This window comes from Eulemur rufifrons, chromosome 29 (genome assembly GCF_041146395.1).
Source record: "Eulemur rufifrons isolate Redbay chromosome 29, OSU_ERuf_1, whole genome shotgun sequence".
NCBI lineage: Eukaryota > Metazoa > Chordata > Mammalia > Primates > Lemuridae > Eulemur > Eulemur rufifrons.
In genome coordinates, this window is record NC_091011.1 from 71392995 (window position 1) to 71417860 (window position 24866).

Below are 24866 nucleotides of genomic sequence, written 5' to 3' on the forward strand. Positions count from 1 at the left end.
TGTCTTGGATATCTGTGTGCACCTTCTTAAGCTCCAGATGATGTCATCTGCCAAAACTTGATAAAGTTTTAACAATTTTTTCTATAAGGACTTCAGCGTGTTCCCCAAAATCCCAGTGGAATTGCTACCACGTTTTGTCAGATAGTGTGTAGTTTTCTGAACTTTTGTTGTGCCAATTTTAAGGCAGCCAGAGCTCCCTTCACCAGGGTTTCCTCACAGCCAGTGAATTGCTATGCGCCGTGCAATGCTGTGGCGAAGTGACGCTCACCTTGGGAGGAGGACTCGCCCCAAATTGCCTCTCAAAGTGGATGGTAATGTGGTCGATTATCATCCAGGGAGACAACATTGCTTTCTTTCAGGTGACAAGCAAAGGATATTAAGTTGTCCTTTCAGCTGTTTATACACATGCTACACTGTCAGATGGGGATTGAGATTAAGCCCTGTGCTTGGAGAGAGGAGACGGAACTCTCTCAAGGATGTCCCTGTGTCCTGCTGCCGTGGGGCAGCCTCTGCTGCAAGACCTGGCCTCCCTTCGATTTATAGTAGTGCCCCATCACCTGCGGTGTCACTTTCCAGGTTTCAGTTACCTGTGATCAACTGCGGTCCAAAAATTGGCGAGTAAAGTACAATAAGGTATTTTGAGAGGGACAGATGCCACATTCACATAATTTTTATTAAAGTATATTTCCATAATTGTTAGCTATTGTTAATCTCTTACTCTGCCTAATTTATAAGTTGTTGAACTTTTCATAGGCATGTGTGCATAGGACAAAATATACATGTATACGTATGTATAGAGTTCAGTACTATCCGTGGTGTCGGGCAGCCACTGGGGGAGTCTCGGACTGTGTCCTCTGAGGATAAGGAGGGACAGCCGTGCTCTGTCAGCGAAGCACGAGGTGCATTACACTAATAAGCCACAGTCCTGGGTCTTAGTTTCCCTTTACAACAGACTTGCTAGTGGGTTAGATAATACAGCAATTTTTTGCTGATTACAAACACAGCTGGGTAAATTAAAATTATACTGTTCACATACTCCAGAAGCTTTTGGGGACCTCTCCTCTATTTCCCAGGTATAACTAATGCTACTACATTTTATACTTTTTTCACATTTGTAGATTTTGCACATTTGTATAATGCCCTATTGCACTAAAGTGTTTCCCTCTCCTGGACTGTGATAACCTTATGGGATTATAACCTTGGGTAGTAACACGGTTGGTACACAGTAGTGTTAGTGCAAGGTCTTAGTTACTCAGTTTTCTCACTTGCCAATGAGTCTGTAAATCACAGCCAAGGTCCTGGTTTGGAAGGGGAGGGAGTTAGCCCTGCTATATTGTCTAATCCACTTGTCCTAGTAAACAAGCTAATCCTGACTGTTGATTCTTTACTTAAATCCTTGTGTTGGTTTTGAAGGGATTGAGATTCCAGCTGTTCCTAACATGTGGAATTATTTGAATTATGTTTTTACCCCTCAGTAATCTATAATGAGTTCCTCATCCACCTTTCCAGTAACTTGGGATAAAAATTATTAGAAGTTACAAGTAGTGCATCATTGTATAATCAGGACCTCCATCTTACAAAGTAAAAATGATTTCCAACTTTTTCTGGGAAATGTACCTAGTATATAGTATGGAGGTTATTCAATGCTATTGTGAAATTCTTCAGATGAAGCTCAATATAGTCCGTCAATTGGGTCTGCCTAGCCTCATCGTCTTCATTGTCAATGCTACACATTTAAGACCCTTCGCACTTGACTGATTCACTCCAGGCTTTGCAGTATCATACAAAGGGTATCAATAAATAGTTATGAATGAAATTAAAGTCATGGAACCCTTGACCAACCCAGTAAGCCCCTCAGGGAGACTTTTCTGATGTCGTTTGCTCACATTGCCTGCCCAGCTGTTTCATAATCAGCAATTTTAGATTCTTTCTGGAAGTTCTTTGTTCTCCATTTACAGGTTAACTCTTGGGGCAGGGATTTCAGCTCCAATTTTTGCCAAGCTGCTACCATTGGTCTATCAAGTTACCTTTTCTTCAGGGGAAAAAGGCATCATCTTTTAGGAAACTTTGTCAAGGTCAACAGAACACGGTGGATTTATTTTATTAATCCTTTTGTATTAACAATATTTACTTTTAAGATTATGAAGATATATTACTCCTTCCAGGCAGCAGGCTGGGTTGATTGCCACTTGGAAAAAAAAAAGTCTGTGGTGTGTTAGGGTTGGACAGTAGGCAGGAAACTTCATGTCATAAAGACAAGGAAGATGTAAATGGGTAGTACTTTATAGCAGTTAAAGAAAGGGCTCTGAGGGAGGTTTATTCTCCTTCAGATGTGGTAGAAACTTACGTGTGGGAATATTTTCCAACTCAGAACTTGTTTCATTCTCCATAGTGTCCAGCTCTAAGCTTTTTCCTTGCACTTTACTTTTCGAGGGTTGTTGAGAAGATGAGCTGCTACTCCTTTGAGCTAAGGTTCTCACTTTTTTGGCTTACAATTTTCTGGCTGTCTGGGTAGGCACACAGAGGCCATTCAGAGCTCCATTTCAACAAGCAATTGAATCTTTGATCCCATAATTCTCTAGAACTAGAATTTGGCAGTCCTTCCCCAAATATTTTCCAAATAGTATTTACAACCATCCCTTCTCATTAGGTAAGTGCCAGGTGAATAAGCATGACTAAACACTTTCCAAGCTGCCTTGGCAAGGAAACATCTAAGACATGGTAACTGATTGACCCACGGTTGTAGGACGTTCACATAACAATATTCAATTACCTCTCAAGTTTGCTTGTGATTGCTAAATCACTTGTGACACTGGGCTGACATCCTACCTTTAGGTTGCCTTATTCTCACCTATAAAGCAGGATAAAAGTGTCACTTGATTGATGTCTCAAAACGGCCAGCCTATGGACCACTGAAACACGCTGGCTGCCTCATGTCAAGTTCAGCTATGAACTTCCTCATAACACAAGCCTTGATAGCTGTATCCTCCTCCCCTCTCCTTGCTCTCTAATTTTCTCTTACAGACCCTTGTAGTTTAGATAAATGGCTAGTTCTCAGGCCCGGAGTTGGGACTCTGCCAAAGGAATTTAGCATGAAGTTAAAGTTCGTAGACCTTCACTTGTACTGACCCTTTCCAAGACTTCAAACGTTCTCCTCAGAGGTTGCAGGATAGTATAGTAGCCAAAGCCACGTGCTATTGATAGAGGCCATTTCCCCAGATGCCTGGATGGTCCCAGACCAGCCCTACTTCCATGCCCCCACAACTTGGCCCTGGTAGACCTCATCTAGAATCAAACCTTACCTTTTGCCTCAAGTAGAAAAATCTTAAATGAGTCAGATTTTGCTCTCTGATCCACACCCCCATGACTCAGCCTACACAGTCATCTCGCCCATCCTGTCTACAGGTAGAAGCACCACCTTAGCAAGAAATTTACAGATAGGAAATTACTAATGAAGTTTAAAAAATCTTTTCTATACTATCAATAATTGAAAATAAATTCTTAAGAACTCTGCTATGGTCAACCAGGGGTGGGGAACATGCAACCTCAAGGCGAAATGTGGCCTTCTAGGTCCTTAAGTGCACCCTTTTGACTGAATCCAATTTTACAGAACAAATCCTTTTATTAAAAGACGTACAGCAGAGAAACATGAAGCTTTTATTGCCTCCTTTGGTGTTTAAAAAAGAACAATTGAAATCAGAAGGCCGCAAGTTCCCCACCCCTGCAAGGCTTACAATAGCGTTGCCCTATGGAGAGGAAAACAATTATCTGTGTCCTATGAAAAACAATACAATCCTTAGATTACAATTTTTTTATTAGTGGGTTTTTTTTGGTAACAGCTTTGAAATATAATTCACATAGGTAGAATGTCATACAATTTTTCCCATTTAAAGTATATAATTCAATGGTTTTTAGTATATTCAGAGTTGTACAACTCTCACCACAATCAATTTTAGAATATTTTATCACCTCAGAAAGAAACCCCATACCCTTCAGCTATCAGCCCCCAGTCCTAAGCAACACCTAATCTACTTTCTGTCTCTACACTGTAAGTTTTTTAATAAAAAAAGATGTTCAATGGGAAAATTTTTGAAAAGTTACTATAGTCTTAGTATAGTTTTACATATCACAGTATATGATAATATAGTTTTCTTAATAATGTTCTCTAGCTTGGATTTTCCCCTTTTCCAATTCCTTGGTGTGAAGAAGCAGACACTGGGTTCTGTTCTCTGTACTCCATTAGGTCTAGTGCCCATAACTAAATATATCATTTCCTCCAAAATTAAGGCAGGACAAAGCATAATTTTCTAATATTTTATCTTATGTCAGAGCACACCATTGAAAAGGAAAAATAAATTTCATTTGCACTATGATTAGAGAATGCCTTTGGTGGGTTTGGGATAGGCTTTCATTCCTTTTTTACAAAATTAAATCAAATTTGGCATGCTGTAGTAGAAAGTTGCATTACTCAAGACTTCAAATCACAAGTGACAGAAGTCTGACTCTCACTGGAGTTCCTTAGGTACTGCCAAATCTAGCTGTTCCAACCTATCACATTTGCTTTACTTTGGGCTGACTCTATTCTAAGACAGACTTGCCCCTTGAGGTGACAAGATGGCTGCCTGCAGGACCAGACTTATAATCCATCCTCTCAAGAATGCTGGTAGTGGGGAGAATGCCTCTATTTGGAGCTGAAACATGGTCCTAGAGTTGAGTGTCTTTTGGTCTGATTGGCCTGGACTGGGTCACATGCCAACTCTTAGAGCTGAGGAGGAGGGAAGGGATTCTTTCCCAAGAAAAATCAGGTGTGTTAACAGAAGTGGTTAGAATAATGGATTTGGGGCTGGCGAAAACAAAGGATCATGATTAAAGAGTGCTGCAGCATAAGTCATAAAATCTGGGCTTTAATATTGTCACTAAGTGGTTTTATTATCTTGAGCAAATTACTTAATCTCTATAGGCCTTGGTTCCCAATTCTGTCAAATTATAGACTTGCACAAGAAATCCTCAAAGATCTCTGCTAGTCTAAAATTCTAATTCCATGATGAGTTAGCTAGATACTTTGGTATTAAATAGGCATGACTAAACCTGATTTTCTTTGATGAAATCAATACGACTTTCATGGAATACCACTGTATTCCACAGAAAAAGTAGTTCTGTCTGGAAGCATGAGATTGTGTATTATCTTTGATGGTGAGCATTAGCTAGGTGAGAGCAAGGTTTCTGACTCATTTTTGGACTATCCAGATTGTTCACAGAAGTTTAAACTCTTATTGGAAAAAAAAATTCTTTTTTATAGAAAAAGCCATGCTGAATATCAAGTTGTTTCCAGTGCTTTCTTTATGTTTACATTAACCCTTGTAGTGTAACTTGGAGAACCAATAAATTCTTGGAAATAGCAAGGATCAGTTAGAAAAAAATGAGATAGGATAATGGACACTTTTGTTCTTTAAGAAAAATAGAAAGAAAGAGCTATCATCTCATCTCATATTAGGAACTACAGAATTGAGCTGGGAAAATAGCCAAGTAGAAAAGTTCTTAAGATATTTGATTAGTGCAATAGTAGTAGTCAACATAGGCAGCTGGGCTAGCTCATGGTGTGATCTAGAGGAGATGGGAAAGATGACGGTGAGGGGGTAGAGTGGGGAGGAGAGTTCTTTGTATTTGGGTATGGCATATGAATTTCCTCAATTAGGGACTCTTGCTTTGAGTGTTAAAAGCCTTTTTTTAAAAAAAATAAGTTTTCAATAAATAGGGAAAGACCTGAGTGCCCCACAGATTTTTAAGACTTAATTCAAAATCAAGAATGATGATTTTGAAGTATACAAAGAAGTCCCACCAACTCTTGTATACTTTGTCTGTGATTTTTGGCAATGTGCATTTTGGCTTTGGTGTAGATGAGTTGCTCATCTGGGGTTTTAAAGCAACACCTCTTAAATTTAAGGCAGGCTCTTTTTCAGCTTGCACATGAATGGCAGACACTGTGCAAAAGTGGACATTTTTCCCAATCCAAGGGAGGCACCACTCACATGGAATTCTACACTAATGGTATCCCCTGAAGCATAATTCTGTTGATGTCTCTTTAAAGAGACTATACTGGTTAGATGCTACAATATATAGGTTGGCTATTCCCAGTGGGGTATGTGGCTTGATTTGAAACTAGAAGATAGACATTCAAATGACTAATCTCAGGTCTGCCTCAAAGTACTATGTGAGTCTTTGAATCTGGGCTTCATTTTTGAAAAGTCTGAAGAGGTAATAAAGTAGATATGTCAAGGAAGGCATGAGAAAAAATGAAATGTTGATCTATCTTGGCAGGGCAAATGCTGTCATCAATGGGGAAGTTGGTAGATGTGAGCTTAACAGGGTATAGGTAGGTTTTTTTCTGAAATAAGCAAACAAATAAATACAAACCACAAGACTGACATGACTGCCCATTTGTGAACATTGTATTAATATAAAGGATTAGTTGGCACAGTACTTCTCTTCATGTACATTGTGTAAATATTAGGTTTAAAGGTAATGATAGTTAATAGGTAAGTAATTATAGGATTAAGTGAGGTATAAATTAATATTTAGCACCCCAAAAGATGGAAAGGAAGATGGTGTTATGGCTATCCCACAGGAAGAAGTTGGAACTCCCCACCCAAAATTTAGTTCATATGCTAATGATGACACAAACACATGCACACACACACCTCAAGAAGGTATGAAAACATTATCACTCATATAATGAGGGCTTGATTACTATAGCCTTGTTGTATAATTTGAAGTCTGGTAATGTGATACCTCCAGATTTGTTCTTTTTGCTTAATTAAGAGCGCTTTGGCTATTTACGCTCTTTATTGTTTCCAAATGAAACTTAAGATTATTTTTTCTAGATCTGTGAAAATGATACTGGTATTTTGATGGAAATTTCATTGAATCTATAAATCACTTTGGGCAGTATGGACATTCTAATGTTGATTCTACCAATCTATGAGTAGGGGTTGTTTTTCCATTTGTGTCATCTGTGATTTCTTTCATCAGTGTTTTGTAGCTCTCCTTGTAGAGGTCTTTAACTTTTTTGTTAAGTATATTCATAGGTGTTTTATTTTCTTTGTAGCTATTGTAAATGGTATTGAGTCCTTGATTTGACTTTTGAGTTGACAGTTAGTATATAGAAATGCTACTGATTTGTGTACATTGATTTTGTAACCTGAGACTTTGCTGAATTTATTTATCAATTCCAGGAGTCTTTTGGTGGAGTCTTTCAGGTTTTCTAGAAATAAGATCATATACTCTGGTTTCTCTTCAGATCGTATAAATCTTTTGCCTTTTAGAAACAAGATCATGTCATCAGCAAACAGGGATAGTTTGAACTCCTCTTTCCTGATTTGATACTGTTTATTTCTTTCTCTTGCCTGATTGCTCTGACTAGGACTTCCAGCACCATGTTGAATAGAAGTGGTGACAATGGGCACCCTTGTCTTGTTCCAGTTCTTAGGGGGAATGCTTTCCACTTTTCCCCATTCAGTATGATGTTGACTGTGGGCTTGTCATGTATGGCTTTTATAATTTTGAGGTATATTCCTTCTATGCCTAGTTTTTTGAGGGTTTTTATCATGAAATGGCACTGGATATTATCGAGTGTTTTTTCTACATCAATTGAGATGATCATGTCATCTTTATTTTTGTTTCTGTTTATGTGGTAAATCACGTTTATTGATTTGTGTATGTTAAACCATTCTTGCATCACTGGGATGAAACCCACTTGATCATGGTGTATTATCTTTTTGATGTGCTGTTGAATTTGGTTTGCTAGTATTTTCTTGAGGATTTTTGCATCTATGTTTATAGGGGATATTGGTCTATAGTTTTACTTTTTTGTGTGTCCTTTCCTGGCTTTGGTATCAGGGTGATACTGGCTTTATCAAATGAATTAGGGAGGAATCTCTCCTTCTTGATGTTATGGAATAGTTTCTATAGGATAGGTACCAGTTTTTCTCTCTAGGTTTGGTAGAATTCTGCTGTGAATCCATCTGGTCCTGGGCTTTTTGTTGTCATTCTTGGGAGATTTTTTATGACTGCTTCAATATTGCTGCCCATTATTAGTCTGTTCAGGATTTGTATTTATTCCTGATTGAGTCTTGAGATCTGTGTTTTCAAAAATTTATCCATTTCCTCTATGTTTTATAGTTTGCATAAGGTTTTTGTAGTATTCATGGATGATATTTTGTATTTCTGTGATATCGGCTGTAATGTCTCCTTTTTCATTTCTGATTAAGGTTATTTGAGTCCTTTCTCTTCTATTTGTGGTTAATCTGGCTAGTGGTCTGTCAATTTTGGTTCTCTTTTGAAAGAACCAACTTTTTGTTTCATTAATTTTTTTCTTGTATATTTTCTTGTTTCCATTTCATTTAGTTCTGCTTTGAGCTTTGTTATTTCTTTTCTTCTGCTGGCTTTGGATTTGCTTAGTTCTTTTTTTGGTTCCTTGAGATGTGACATTAGGTGGCTAATTTATGATCTTTCTGTCTTTTTGATGTAGGTATTTGAGGCTATGAACTTTCCTCTTAGGGCTGCTTTTACTGTGTCCCATAGATTTTGAAAATGTTTGTCCCCTTTGTCATTCAGTTCAAGGAATCTTTTGATTTCCTTCTTAATTTTATCATTGACCCAAGGATCATTCAGCAGCAAGTTGTTTAATTTCCATAACTCTTTGTAGATTTGAGTGTTTCTCTTGGAATTGATTTCTAATTTTATTCCACTGTGGTCTAAGAAGATACATGGTATGATTTCAATTTTTTTTTTTTTTTTAATTTTCTGAGACTTGCTTTCTGGCCTAAAACATAATCAATCTTGGAAAACATCTCATGTGCTTAGGAGAAAAAATGTATATTTAGTAGGTTCTGAGTGGAATGTTCTATAAATATCTGTTAGGTCCACTTGTTCTAGAGTCCTGTTTAAGTCTAGTTTTCTTTATTTTCTGTTTGATGATCTGTTCAGTTCTGTCAGTGGAGTGATGAAGTTTCTAACTATTAAGATACTACTATTTATTTCTTTGCTTAGATCTAAAAGAATTTGGTTTATGAAACTGGGAGCTCCTGTATTAGGTGCATATATATTTAGGATTGTTATGACTTCTTGTTGAATTGTTCCTTTTACTATTATATATTGACCATCTTTGTCTTTTCTTTTCTTTCTTTCTTTTTTTTTTTTTCACCATTGTTGATTTAAAGTCTATTTCATTTGACATGAGAATGGCTACCCTTGCTTGCTTTTGGTTTCCATTTGCGTGCAATGTTTTTTTCCATCCCATTACCTAAGTCTGTGTGAGTCCTTGTGGTTTAGATGTGTTTTGGGGGACAGCAAATATTTGGGTTATGTTTTTCATCAATTCAGCCAGTCTGTCTTTTGAGAGGGCCATTCAGACTATTCACGTTGAGTGTTAGTATTGATATGTGGGATCCTGTTCTGTTCACCACATTGGGTGACACTTTGTTTTATTTGCCCTCTTGTAAGAGCCCTTTTATAAGAGCTGTGAGCTAGAACTCTTGGCTTTTTTTTTTACACTGGTTGCTATCTATTGTGCTATTGCATGTATAATGCACTTTTAAGCATTTTCTGTAGGGCAGGTCTAGTAGTAACAAATTCCCTTAGTGTTTGCTTGTCTGGGGAAGACTTTATTTCTCCTTCATTTATGAAACTTATAGCAGGATGAAAAATTCTTGGCTGGCAGTTATTCTGTTTAAGGAGACTAAACATTGGACCCCGTTCTTTTCTAGCCTGTAAAGTTTCTCTTGAGAAGTCTGCTCTTTGTCTGATGGGTTTTCCTTTGTAAGTTACTTGATGTTTTCACCTCATGGCTCATAGGAGATCCTTCTGAACGTTGACTTTAGCCAGACTGATGACTATATGTCTTGATCATTCACTTTTTTCAATGAATCTCCCATGTGCTCACTGAGCTTCTTGTATCTGGATGTCTAAATCTCTAGCAAGAGCAGGTCAGTTTTCCTTGATTATTCCCTCAAACAGCTTTTCCAGGCCTTGTGCTTTTTTTTCTTCACACTCAGGGGTGCCTATGATTCTCATATTTGGCCATTTTACATAATGCCATATTTCTTACAGACTTTGTTCATTCCTCTTTCTTATTATTTATTTTTCACTGACTGGGTTAATTTGAAAGAGTTGTCTTCAAACTCTGAAATTCTTTCTTCTGCTTGGTCTCATTTTTCTTAAAACTTAACACTGTGTTTTATATTTTGCTGAATGAATTTTTCATTTCCAGAAGTTCTATTTGTTTTTTTAAATATATGTATCTCTTTAGTAATTTTTTATTCATTTCCTGACTTGGTTTTCTAGTTTATTTGAGTTGGTTTTTGTTTTTCTCTTGGATATCATCGAGCTTCCTTACAATCCATAATCGGAATTCTTTTTTTTTTTTTTTTTTTTTGAGACAGTCTTTCTCTGTCACTCTGGTTAGAGTGCAGTGGCATTATCATAGCTCACAGCAATCTCAAACTTCTGGGCTCAAGCAATCCTCCTGCTTCAGCCTCCCAAGTGCCTGGGACTACAGGCACATACCACAACACCTGGCTAATTTTTCTGTTTTTAGTTAGAGACAAGGTCTCACTGTTGCTCAGGCTGGTCTCAAACTCCTGAACTCAAGCAGTCCTCCTGCCTCAGCCTCCAAGAGTGCTAGGATTACAGGCATGAGGCATGAGCCACCACGTCCAGTCCATATTTGGAATTCTTTATCTGTTGTTTTAGTTTTTTCATTTTGGTTGGGATCCATTGCTAGAGAGCTGGTATACTCATTTGGGGGTGTCCTTTCACTCTGATTTTTTATACTTCCAGAGTTCTTGTGCTGATTCCTTCTTATCTGGAGCAACTATCATGACTGGTTTTGGGAAGTTCTTTTGTTTAAATGGGGCTTCTTTTTCCTCCTTACTCTTAATAATGTGTCTATAGCATATGCTGGGTAAAGACCTTTGGCTTTACTTGTGGTTGCTTTGATGGGGGTCTAGGTTCTGGATGGAAACTTTGGTTATAGATATCCTTAGTGTGGTGGTTTTCTCCCTAGCTATTTGTAGGCTGTAGTGGTGGTGAGCTATGTGTGTGGGCAGATTCCCTGTCTCTTGTTGACAAGGGAAAATGGAGGTCTTTGAAATCCTTTCTCTTTCCCCAGCCCTATGATCTTCTTGACAATGCAAATTATATTGGGATGCCCAGTTTAACCTCTGAGACAGTAGGTGGTGCTTGTGGGTCAGAGCCAGCCATGCCTTGTATGATTGAATCAGTAAATACTGTAACAGGCTGTATAAATTGTCCTCCCTGACAGTAGGTGGCACCTGCAGGAAAGAATCAGCTGCAGTGGTGTTTTCTGGGGGCCTGCGATTGACTCTAGTTGATCAGGAGAAATACTCAGATGCCCCAGGCAGTGGGCAGGGCCCTGGAACTTCCAGGGGACTCCTTATTTTCCACCACAGCTAAAGTGGGTAGATGAGTGAGGCTGGGCAGAGCTGGGTCAGACAAGCCTGCCTTCAGGTTCCACAAAGGCAGGCACAAGAGCTATCTTGGTAGGTGTTTGGGGTCCGCTCCCAGGCCACTAGGAAAAGCCACCATGGAAAGGCTGGAGTGGTCCCACCAAGCCAGAAAGTCTGCTTTCTGGGGGAGGGGCCATCTGGGGTTCACAGACTGGCTGTCAGGAGTGCATTTTGCTCTTCTCCTTCCCTGCTCCACAGATCTCCTTCCAGTGTCTGGCCACAAGCAACAGCCCAAACTAGCTGAGCTCACAGGCAATGGTACCATGGGCTGGGAGCTTCCCTGCCTAGGATACTGCCCCAGACTGAAAGTGCGGCTTTCCTTTGTTGGGGAGGGGTGCTTCATGAATGTACAGTGCTGGGACCCACACTGCACTTTCCTCTCAGTTCTGCCCACATGGGCTGCCTTGCCTTCTCAGATTAGTTCACAAATCTTCCCTCTGTGCCCTGGGAGTATGGGATCTGGCCTGAAGTCCTGTCCTCGTGTCTCCCAACTGCAATCCCTGGCCATGCTGGGGAGAAGTGTGCTGGTCTCGAGTTGCCCATGGAGTGCTGAAGCAGGTTGAATATCCCTCCACTTTGGAATTTGCCCTGCTGTGCTGGAGCAGCCAGATAAGCAGCACCAGGGAGGGCTGGTGAGCAGGGAGTTCACAGTCTGAGTTCCCCTTGGTCTACTGCAGGTCCTTAAGTGGAAAGGTGTGAGCCCCACTCTCTGTGGAAGCCTTGATGTGGTGGGCATGCTAACAGAGGGGAAGCAGTCACTTCTGAGAGCCTCTGCTCAATCATTCCTTGGGACACCCAAGCCACTTGGCAGCAGTGAACAGGGGATGGAAGGGAGAAGAAAAGAGTCTGAATGGAGGAGAGCTGGCACTCTGGTCCCCTTTGTGCCTCTCCCCAGAAGGCAGTCTTCCCAGAATGTCCAAGCTTTAGGGGTCACACAGACCACCCCCCAGGACCCTTCAGCCCCCTGTAGCCACTGCAGTCTGAATAGGAGTTGGGAAATGTTTGTGTGGGGGCCAGTGACATGAAAACTGAAGGAGGGCTGAAGCTCCCTGGGGAGGTCAAAGGCACATGATAGGTGGAGAAAGCAGTTATGGGGCCCACTGCCTCGGCTCCAGTCTGTGTCCATGGGGAGTGACCCTGAGGGGGCTGGCAGCCCGGTTCTTTGTTTACAAGAAACTGCCAGTTCAATGGTAGCAGCAGCTTTTGGGCTTGTGAGGGTAGAGAAGCTCTCCAGAAGCTCAGGAGTCTGCTGACTATCAGAGGTGTGAGGAGAGGAGAAACAAAACCCCCACCTACCCTCTCCACAGGACTCCAAATTTCTTGGGGGGTTATCTCTGCTGAAATCTTCCCCCCCCCCCACAGAAACGATTTTATTTCTTAGTCTGGAGAAACAACACACACACAGCAACCGTGCTGGGATGACAACTTCCATGGCAGACCCATTGTTTCTCCACTGATAATTACAGGTCATTCCAAAATAAATGTAGAACTGCTGAAATCTTGCTGCTCCTTGTTCTGCTCTGGAATTTCTTCTCATAGAATCTCTGTTAGGTTCTGGCACTTTTCCCTCAGAATTATGCCTGAGCTATGATTTTTTTTTTTTCATCTAAATCTTTTCCTTCTTTCTGAGATGATCTGGCAACTGACGTCTCTAATCAGCCATCTTGCCTCCTTCTGTAGATACAGAATTCTTAGGCTGACAGTGTTTTTCTTTCTGCACTTTAGAAATATTACTTTTTTGTGCAGAATATATTCTCTGACAAGTCTGTGGTGGTTTTTATCTTTGTCTGTAATACGCCTTTTTTTCCTCTGGCTACTTTTAAGATTTTATCACTTAGTACTTCCTAGTTTAGGCAGTTATCCTAATTAAAAATCCATGCCTTAGGAATGTTCAGCTAGCATTGCAAAGAAGAATACAGAGGCAGCTCCACAAGTACTTCTCTAACTTTATCACTGATTGGCAGTAGAGATTTTGTTAATTAGTGTAACTTCAAAAGTGAGTTTTCATTGGCTGGGCATGGTGCTTCATGCCTGCAATCCCGGCTCTTGGGAGGCTGAGGCAGGAGGATTGCTTGAGGCCAGGAGTTCAAGACCAGCCTAGGCAACATAGTGAGACCCCATACCCCCACCAAAATACATATATAAAAAATAAATAAATGAGTTTTCACTGGTGAAATTAGTGACTTGACAATCAGCTTAATGGAAGTTAGAAATATGATCTTGTTAGTTAAATAAATGTTCATGTTCTGTAGCCTGGCTATAATATTTTGAAGACACTCTTGATGGAGAATAGAGTATAAGCATCAACAAAACCCAAGTAACTTCTGTAAGGGAAAAGGGGCTGGATGGGTATGAAAAGATGGAGATAAGAAAGGAAAACCAAAGAAGGGGTTGGGGAACCCCAAAGCCCAAAACATGAGGGGGTGATTAGGGATCATGGTTCAAAAGAGAAGCTAATACGTGGGTGCTGGCCAGTGGCCAGAGGGAAAGACCATGCAATAGGCCCTATTTGGGTGTTCAGAAGCCCTGATGAACAAAGTGTTTCCTAGCTGCCCACACTTTTCACGGTGCCAGTGATATTTATTTGTTGTTTGCACTTCTATTATCCACTTACTCCACAAAGTGTGACTCCAGTAGTTCTAGAAGTCTACATGGAAGACACATTGGTGGAGGTGGAGGCGGAGGAGGAGGAGGAGGAGGGCTCTCACAACTTTACTTGAGAGGAACTTGAGCTGAGCTGGCGTTCCTGGATAGTCTGGGGTACTACAATTATATCATCATCATATTTTTATAGTTCTTGTCATTACATTTATATATTTATTATAGTATTCATATATAGTAATACCGGGTATTGGAGGTAAAAACAATGAGTAAGGCATGAATGGACTTTTTCTTCAAGTAGCTGATAGAGTACCACCTGTTTGGTTGACATTAAATATTTAGTACAACATTTTTTTTCCCCATAAAGTTCCTGGACTGAGCTAGAATTAGCTGGATGAAATATATCTTTACCAAAACTGTAATCTTTAGCTTGTGCGTTTTTCTTTCTCTTGTCCACTTTTCTAACTTTTGGCCCATGTTCCCCCCTTGGCTTTGTTTCTCCCACTTTGTTCCAGCAGGTTGTTGGTTCATTGCCCTTCTCCCGACAAGATGCACCTGGGACATCACCACAGGCCCCTCTTCCTTGATCATATCTGATTCCTTCCCTCTAATTAAAGGTAGAGATTCTGATTCCATTTCCTCAGCATTCAGGTCGGAAAAAAAGAAATCTGGACTATTTGGGGTACCTTTTGAATTATAGAAGCAAATTTCTGGAGTTAAAAGGTACCTAAGTTCCAAGTAGAAAATCCAGGCCCAGGAAAGTTAAGTGTCAGATGGCCAATGACACAGATCACTGAAGGGCAGAACAGGGGTTTTTATAACTTCAATTCCCATGCTGTGTTTACCACAATATATCATGTTTTAATAAGACAATTCAGAAATAAGGAAGAGAAGGATACTGTGGCAGGAATGTCTCTCCTGGCCTCTCAAATTACACCACACAGCTGCCACATATTACACTAGTTCTGATTTTATTACTCATCAGGTCAATCTTGAAAATTCCAGGGTAAGGTAAATTAATTGCCAGAAAAGTCTGAATAGCAAACTGGTTTGACAAAACCAACTCATTCTGATTTTACTTAAAAAAATATTTTGGTGGAAATATTATTATATTTGGATTTAAACAACCCTGGAAGGATTTGTCCAGAAGAAAATAGAACATCGATTGTTTGGGCCCCTTGGCACAGAAGCCTAGAAATCAAATGAACTTGGTCAGTTTGTTTTCCCTTCCTAAAGAGAATGAAAGGCCCCAAATCAATGCGTGGTCACCAGAGAGAAAATTCAGCCCTAAGAGCAATTTGAATATCTGTGTGCTGTTTTCAATTCAGAGGACCAAGTAGATATGCCAGAAAATTCTGGATTAAAAGAGAAGTTACATGTTTAAAGAGCTTCTTGATTTTTTTTTTTTTTTTTTAAATTTCCTGCTTTGATTTTCATTAGGGTTGCTTTAGATCTGAAGATTTTGGGATTTTCAAGAATATAATACATTCTTATTAACTATAGTCACCATGCTTTACAATAGGTCTCTTGAATTTATTCCTCCTGTTTAAATGAAATTTTGTATTCTCTGATCAACATCTTCCCAATCTACTGTCCATTCTACTGTCTACTTTGAGTACACCTTTTTTAGATTCTACCGTATAAGTGAGATCATGTGACATTTGTCTTTCTCTGCCTGGCTTACTTACCATAATGTCTTCCAGTTTCATTGATGTGGTCGCAAATGACAGGATTTCCTTCATTTTAAGACTGAATAGTATCCTGTTGTTTATTTATATATACATATATGTACATATATATTATACACACATATATGTGTGTGTCATATTTTCTTCATTCATCTGCTGATGGACACGTAGGTTGATTCCATACCTTAGATAGTATGAACAATGCTGCAGTGAGGACAGGAGTGCAGGTGTCTCCTCAGTATAATGATTTCATTTCCTTTAGGTATATGTGCAGTAGTGAGATTGCTGATCACATGGTAGTTCTATTTTAATTTTTAAAAGAAATCTCCATACTGTTCTGCATAATGGCTGTACTCATTTACATTCCTGCCAACAGTGTGCAGGAATTCCCTTTTCTCCACATTCTCTCCCACACTTATCTTTCGTCTTTTTGGTAATAGCCATTCTAACGGGTGTGAAATAATATCTCACTGTGGTTTTAGTTCACATTTCCCTGATGAGTAGTGATGTTGAGTGTCTTTTCAAATACTTTTTGGCCTTTTGTATGTCTTCTTTTAAGAGATGTCTATTCAGGTCTTTATTTAGCCCATTTTTACATTTTGTGGTTCTCTTGCTATTGAGTCGAGTTCCTTATATATTTTAGATATTAACTCCTTATCAGATGTGTGTGGATGACAAAGATTTTCTTTTATTCTATAAGTTATTTCTTCACTCTGTTGTTTCCTTTGCTGTGTAGAAGCTTTTAGAAGCTTTTAAATTTAATGAATCCCGTTTTTCTGGTTCTCCATAAGAACAGTTGCCAGTGCTGTTTCCCCATGGCCCCTACATACCTTGGTCCCTTTCATCCTTCAGGTATCAGAGTGAATGTTAGGTCCCTGCAGCGCCGCCTTTGAGCCATTGGGTCCTAAAGAAATCTTTCCTCCATAATCTTCCGCCAGTGCTCTCTAGCACATCACGCTACTGACTTCCCTTAAAGAACATACACGACGGAAAATTATCTTGCTTTATTTGCTTCTTCATTTATTCACTGTCTCAGCATAATAGGATGTAAGCTCCAAGATGGGAGGTGCCTGGCATGTCTCAATGCTTTATTGCTAGCTCCCAGCACAATATTACCTCAATGAATAAATAAGAGTTGAAGCCACTCTGAACAGACATGAACATTTGAATTGGCTCAGGAGAAATACATTCTTGATTTCCTTAAAATACAACCTGAATAACTTTTATGACATGTTTAGCTGGTATTCTTTTTAAGGTGTCAGAATATACAGGAACACCTGTCAGGATTTCTGATTTTCCATTGTTTTTCTCCTTAGAAAGCAAAATATTTTAATTTTTCCCATGAGGACACTGAACCCCAGAGAGGTTAAGGGCCACCTTAGATAACTTCGTGGCCAGAGCCTGAGCTCATGACTTCTGATGTTTGGATGTTGTCGTCACTAATAAAGACAGAGTAGACATGGTATGTAACTCTGCATACTACTTCTCAGTGTATTTTCCATAATCCTTTCTCTTAACACTCAACAGGCATCTTTGTCCACCATGAAACATATTTTTTCCTGGTTGAAACCAGACTAATATCGGGTATCTACTCACCAGTTTATTCCTTTGACACCTGTAGTATGTTCTCTGAGAAAAATAATCTTGAAAAAGAATGAGATAGAATTTAGAAAGCATCATATAACTTCAGAAAGTGAGGTTTCTTTAATGGTGTCATAGTTGTTTGGAATAGATGTCTAAATAAAGCGATGCCTAGGGTAACTAAACTGAATTTAATTTTCATTAAGTATTAACTGCACAGAAAAAAATATTGTAGTTGTGAAAAATTGACCTTGTCTGTCAAAATTGGCTACTTTTACTAATTGGCTTTTGTAAAGTCTACTTGTTTATTCTTTTATATGAGCAACTGCAAAATATATTAGTCTATTTTGGAGAAACTCATATTTAAGCTAAAATAAAATTAGAAATTGCTAATGTGTTTTATGGTTATTTTCACTTAGACATGTCTATCATTAATGTTTCATGCACACACAGTTTAAAATCTGAGGCTCATAACATAGCTGCCAGTATTTGTGAATTACTACGGTTTGAAAAGATATTGGAATGCTGCAAATTTTTAAAAAATTTTCTGCTCTGATTTTTATTCCCTTTTTTCTACTAACTTTGGCCTTAGTTCTTGTTTTTCTAGTTCCTCGAAGTGTGACATGAATGCTACTTGGGATCTTTCTTCTTCTTTTTTTTAATGTCAGCATTCATTGCTATAAACTTTCTCCTCTTAGCACTGCTTTTGCCGCATCCCATAAGTTTTGGTATGTTGTGTTTCCATCTTTGTTTGAAGATATTTTTTAAGTTGCCTTTTAATTTCTTCATTGACCCATTGGTTATTCAGGAACATGTTGTTTATTTTACATGCATTTGTGAATTTTCTGAAATTCCTCGTTATTGATTTCTAGTTTCAAACCATTGTGGTCAGAAAAGATATTTGGTATGATTTCAATCCTCTTATAAATTTAAGACTTGTTTTGTGGCCTAACAATGACCTATCCTGGAAAATGTTCCGTGTGTGCTTAAGAATGCATGTCTCTGCTGCTGGATGAAATGTTCTATGTATGTGTGTTTAAGTCCATTCCATCTAAAGTGTAGTTTAAGTCCAATATTTCCTTACTGATTTTGCCTGGATGATCTGCCCTTTGTTGAAAGTAGGATATTGAAGTCCCCTACTATTATTGTATCTCTCTCTCGCTTCAGATCTATTAATATTTGCTTTTTACAGAATGGCACAAAAAGTTCTGAGATACTGATTCACTACTTATTTTAGGAATGAGTGAGGCAAGTACGAATGATTTACTGTGTTATCTCATTTAACACTCATGAGTAGCCTGCAGGGTTGTTGTGATCCTTTATCTTACTACTGAGGAAACTGAGTCAAAAAGATTAATGTGCCTCATGCCCCACAGCAAATAAATGGCAGTGCTTAATTGTACTGCAAGGCTGTTTACCACCAAAGACCATAGGACCTTCAGTGAAGCCTCACTGCCACCACTAGGTTCCATTATATAGTGTTGACTTTCCAAGATTTTGACCATGACCCCGAGTTATGCTTTACATCACGTGTACATACATTCCTACATTCACATAATGGAAACAAAAGCTTCGCAAACAGTTCTTTTATAGCCTGGGACAACACTCACATCTTCTAGTCTATCGTAGTCTATTTTTTTTAAATGCTAGTTCCGACTTACTAAATTGATATCATGACCCATTAGTAGGTCTCTACCTGTATTTTGAAAGCCCCATTCTAAATGACTTCTTTAAACTTCTTGCAGTCTGCCATCCAATTATAAAAAGGCCACATGTTGAATGTTAGAGACAAAGCTGCACAGATCATTTACTACAGGTCACCTTAATGTATTCCAAATTTGGTTTTCTCTTCTCACCTCTGGTCCTTGAGCATTTTAATAGGATCTTTATCTTCAGAGAAGCTGCTCATATAAAACATAATGTCTTATCACTAAGAAATCAAAGTGGATGTAAGCTAAGCAGGTGTACATAGCAGGAGAAAAACACCTTACGGCCATCTGAATCTGGGTATGTTGGTCTTTGAATTTTGAGAGCATTCTGTTTTTGCAAAAACACTTGAGAGTGTCAAATACTACCAGGGCACTCAGAATTTGAGTCTGGCTCAAAAGAGTTACTGTGTTCAACCCTTTTCCCCCACAGTCCCTCTCTCCTACCCACATGCTCTGTCCCCCATGTATACGTCCCTGCATGTGAGGCTGGAGCTGTACACTCCAGGATTCTGTACCTAAGGGATAAAGAATACTGACAAGAGTTGGAATTGAGTTCTTCCTTGACAGAAAGGCCTTCCTCTACTTTATCCCATGTGACATAATTTTTACTACACATCGTTTAAGATACTCGCAGACATTTTTGCAAATTTTAACACAATATTTATGCACGTATTTACTTCAATGTAAATAATCAATCTCAAAACATGGGCTTTAGGTATCCTTAGATGAGTAAATGATTCTTGGTATAAAATGCATTTTTTTGGTATTTACGAAAAACAGGTGTTTTATTCAGTAAGCACCTAATTCCTGGAGCTCCCTTTGAGCATTTAAACTAACTATCTAACACTTGCTAATAAGGGTGAGTCTTTCTGTGAACAGCTAGTAGGGAAATACCAACATGGATGACAAGTTTCAGGAACACTTGCATAATAATCTGTTGCACAGATTAACTACAGAGAGGTACAGGTAGAAAGTACAGCCAAATGATTTCACTAAATCAGTATTTTATTTGGTGTCAAAGCATCTTAACTGTGAGTTGTATAAGTAATTTTATCAGTAATTTTAGAAGAAACACTTCTAAAAAATATCAATTTTATTATCAGTTCTGCTACTAGAAATAACATTGAAGAGGGAATTAACTCTGAATTTATTGAAGCATTTATACAGGTATTTTTAAATATCCACTTAAGTACAAAACTTTTGTAAGAAAGATAACACTTTTATTGCATTATAATTTCATATTTTACAGGACTCATAAAGCAAACTCATAGGCATAAATATATACATGATGCAACCAAATGGCAATGTAACCACTAAGAGTTAAAACGTAAAACTAGAATTTCACAGGCAAAATACTTAATATGGCTTTTAATGGAAAATAACTGTTTAGAAATGATTTGTTATTGCCCCATTCTAGTCATTCCCCATCAAATGAACAGAAAATTATGATCTCCATTTTAAAATGGAAAATGTTATTTAAGCCAATGTTGTACACATTTTATAACATGTATGCAATATGATTTGTGGACATCCTTAAATATACATACATTTTTACATATATATACATATACAGTACACAGACAGTTCTGACTTATTACCCCTGAACATGTTGATTAAAATTATTATAATTTTTCTATTATAAAACTACTTGAAAAGATGGCATAACTTCTTGGTATTGAAGTTCAATCCTACAGAATTAAAAAAAAAAAAAAAAAAGCAACAAAAATGTTGGTTATAAATACATTCTTTACAAAAAATTGAATAGTGGTCCCGCACTCATACTTTATATTACAGTGAAAACATTTTATTCATTTAAAGGAATTGGTATCTTGTTGTCCGTGGTTTCTGTGTGACATACACAGAAGTTAATAGTGACAATATCGTAGGCAGGCCTATTTGTTAAGTTTTTCTATGTGTTCATTTTTGTGTAAGTTCCAATTCTCTTCTTTTGAGTTGTTGTTGATTTCTATTTGCCTTGTATTACTGCTGCTGCTGCTTCTTTTGGTGTTCTGGGAACACTGGGTGACTTTACTTCTAGGAACAGGAAGAAAAGATTTAACTCTTGAAACACCCGGCTCAGTCTTTGATTTATTGTTGCTGCATTCGGTAGTTTGGTGGCTGCTGAGAGGACTGACCTCCTAGGAGAAAAGAGAAACCAAACAAGTTTTTTTTTTTTTTTTTTTTATCACATTTGCCACTGTTACCAACGTCTGTTATCAGCCCCAACTCTTCTTCCTTCCTATCTCTGAGCAAACACACAGGAGTTTCTCTCAACCCAGGTTTTCATGAGAAATAAGACCTACTGCTTGATTTTCATTAGGCCCTTCCTGGTATTACAAAACTCCTAAATACAGTAGGCAGTGAATCAAGTGCTAATGAGTCTGAGATCTCCTTACCAACAGGAACTTCATGAAATCCTGGGCATGAGGAGAGCACCAAGTTGGACTAGTTTAACCAACTCTCTGTAGGCAACTCTACAAACAAACTGTCACCTTGGATAAGTCACCTAGCTTTTCTGCTTTCTACTTTTAGATCTTTAAAAAGAAAATTACTCAGTAATCAACAAATATTTTTTGAGCATTTGCTACAAGATAAGCACTGTTCTAGTTGCCTGGCATATAGGAGAACAACATCTGAGAAACGTTCCTGCTCTAGAGAAGCTTACATTCTAGCGAATTAAGGCTCCTGCCTAGAATTAGGTGGGCTCAAGGTCTTCTGTACTTGGTAACTGCATCTTCTCATTTTTCTAGTGTTTCAGAACTTTTATGAGCACCTGGACCATGTCTCCCATTTGACTCATAGGCTGGGACAAGACCTCAGGTCTCCTGATTTTCATGCAAGGTATTTTCCACTATATTGTATTAAATTCTACAAACTAACAAACATGAGATTTTGCCGAAAACTAAGTAAAATACTTATCATGGCTTTAATGGAAAGTAACAGTTTTGCTTTGGCTGGCAGGTGCATTCTCCTGGGTGTCTTCTTAAACCAATGGTTGTCACCTATGGCCACAGCATTGGAATCACGTGGGAAACTTTAAAAACCATTTATTGGCCTCATCCCCAGAGATTCAAATTTAGTTGTTCTGGGGTGTGGCACAGACACAGGGTTTTTAAAAATCTCCTACATAATTCAGCCAAAGTTGACAACCCCTAGCTTAACTCCACACTATCCTTTCTCTCCACAGATATATTAAGTGGTGGTATTGCTCTTAGCCATCCTGGGCAGGAGACCTCTGTTATCTTTAACACTACTTCTCTCTCCCCCACCTAATCCGATGTTGCCTGCAAAATGGGCAGAAGAATTATGGCTGTATTGGTGCAAAGGAGGAGATCATTTAAATCCTCATTAACTGCAGAACTGGTCCCAAATTCCTAAGCATGCTTAAATGGTGAGATAGCTGTGCAACTCTAGCATACATTTGGCCAAAAGTTTCAATGCTTTTATGTAATGAATGAAGAATAAAGAGGGGACAAATACAGGGCGCTGAACGCATGCATTGGCAGGAGAAAGGAAAGAAAAAAGGTGAGGCTGCAAAAGTCTAGCTTAAGACAACAGCTTTCTGACAAAAGTTTCCTCTTTAGGGAATCGTGAAACAAGGACCAACTGCACGCAGGAAGCACAGGCAAAAGGGTGAACTACAGGTAATTAGGACACACGTATCCCAGCTGGTCTTTGTCACCTCCATTTGTATTTTATGGTAGGTGAAGGGTGAATAGAAAAATAAAACCACACCCGATCTCCTTAGTATGTTCTACTTTCATTTTGCAGAGAAGTTTATGCTGTCAAGTTACCAGAAAGAGAACGAGAAATTGCTTATGATGAGTTGGTTAGTCACATGCTATAAGCCCTAACTGTAAAAACAGGCACCATAATCCATCTCTCCTTACAAGGAATTACTTCTTAAGTCTGTAAAATGGGACGTTAGCCATGGCCGAGTAAGGCCAATTTCAACTCGTCATTTGGTCTAAACTACTGGCAAATTCAACATATATACATAGTATTCAGAAAGCATGGCATGTTCTAAAATAATAAGGATAACAGCTAGTTGGCATGCAGAATCTATGGCGGTGGGCAGATTTAACTACAAATAATTCTTCCACTACCGAACTCCCTCTGGCAATCCACAGGGTTAGTGCCAAGGCCCAGAGGGAGGAAAGGAGACACAGTGTAGTCCGTCCCTTTGCAACATGAGGGTAAGAGGGCGGCACATCTTCACGATCTGAGGCAGGAAATGCCCACGTGAAATGAGGTGCCAAGAAGCACTTAAAACAGCAAAAAATGTGGTTGGGGTGTTGAGGCTGCATGTGGCTAGGTGGGGGTGAGGACAGGACATGCGGAGGTATATGACAACATGGAGCATCTCTTGGGCTTAGTGTGGGCCACAGCGTCCTGCACAAAACAGTGATGTTCCTGACACCTGGAAGCCAAGCACAGGTTTTGAGGTTTCTTCTCCAAAGCTAAGATGTACCAGAATTTCAGAGAAGAGTTAAGTCTCTGTATTAAAAAGTTACTATAGACATTGCTGTGCATGTTAAATTCAAAGAAAAACTCTAATTTGTATAGAAAGGCACTGTGCTAGGCACATTGTAATTATTTAGCTTTAAAGAATTATTGTTAGTATTGAATGATTTGCACTGATTCTAAGCATCCACCAGAAGCTAGAAGGATACTGCAATTCCTCTAGCGGGGAAAGTAGGGTGCAGGAAGAAAAGGAAAGTGTAGGGAAGATGGCATTGGAGGTGGGTGTAAAGATGTGTAGGACATGGGTGATGAGGGCTTGTTCTAGGCAGGAGGAAGGGTGAAGGGGGGACAGACGTAGGGAGGTGTACGGTGTGGGAACAGTAAATTGCAGGTAACAAGATACATGTAAAAAAAACAAGTTATGTGAAGGTGTGTCAATCCCTCTAAAGACACACTTGGAAAGAAAGATACGGGAGGAGAGTGAGGACGAGAGATCAGAGCTATGGTTTAGAGCAGTGGGATCTCAGCCCCAGCTCCACAAGAGCAGCATCAGGGAGCTTTAAAACACCCCATCTTTTAAACTAGGCTACACCTCAGACTAATTACATCAGAACCTCTAGGGCCAGAGCCCATGCACTGGGGATTTAAAAAAAAAATCCTCAAGTGGATTTCATCATGCAACAAAAGACTTAGGGGGATTTGTATACATTTACATGAAAGAAAAAAGTATTGATTAGTATTTGTTCTTTCTATTGATGATTTAAGTATGCATACATGTTGTTGTTTTAATTTAGAAGGCTGGCTAACACGCCCCTTGATTAATAATCCCATCATGTTCCCTTACTGGTAGAGCTGTAAGAAGTTATATTGTGGCAAATGCTTATAAGGACGATAATTTACTCATTTTTGTTTTCTAATCGATGATGGTGGTTGCAAGACCCCTCTCTGATGCACAGTCAGCCTTCTGGCCCAAAGGAGAATGATTTCACGCTAACCTAGAGAGCTCTTCCCTTTAAACGGAGTTACTTCCTGATAACAGAAGAAAGTAGGCATCTCACCAAGAAATGCCAGTTGAGTAATCGGAAGGATAGAAAAGGCCCGAGCCTGCCAAGCTTCCAGCAGGCTGCCAAAGGAGTGCCACTCTGCCCTCTGCTGGCAGGTCCCAAGAAAAACACCTAGCTACTGAGGGAGGAAGAGTCCTTCCAAGTGTCTTCAGAGGACAAAGAAAGAGCAGGAGGCAGCTGTCCGAAGCCCAACATCAAATTGCACATTTAAAAAATCACATAGTTCTTAGGTAA

The 24866-nt window shown here is 39.0% G+C and overlaps 1 protein-coding gene across 4 annotated transcripts in view; it reads right to left on the reverse strand.

The window, feature by feature from the left end:
- Positions 1–20091: 20091 nt before the first annotated feature.
- CTTNBP2 (cortactin binding protein 2) overlaps positions 20092–24866 on the reverse strand; it is a 144241-nt gene continuing 139466 nt past the window's right edge. For 3 of the 4 annotated variants that reach the window (XM_069461480.1, XM_069461477.1, XM_069461479.1), the window contains exon 23: positions 20092–21242. In XM_069461480.1, the coding sequence (XP_069317581.1) occupies positions 20997–21242 (246 nt within the window). In that variant the 3' untranslated portion in view covers positions 20092–20996. The remainder of the gene's footprint in view (positions 21243–24866) is intronic. The other variant, XM_069461478.1, reaches the window with a different exon arrangement.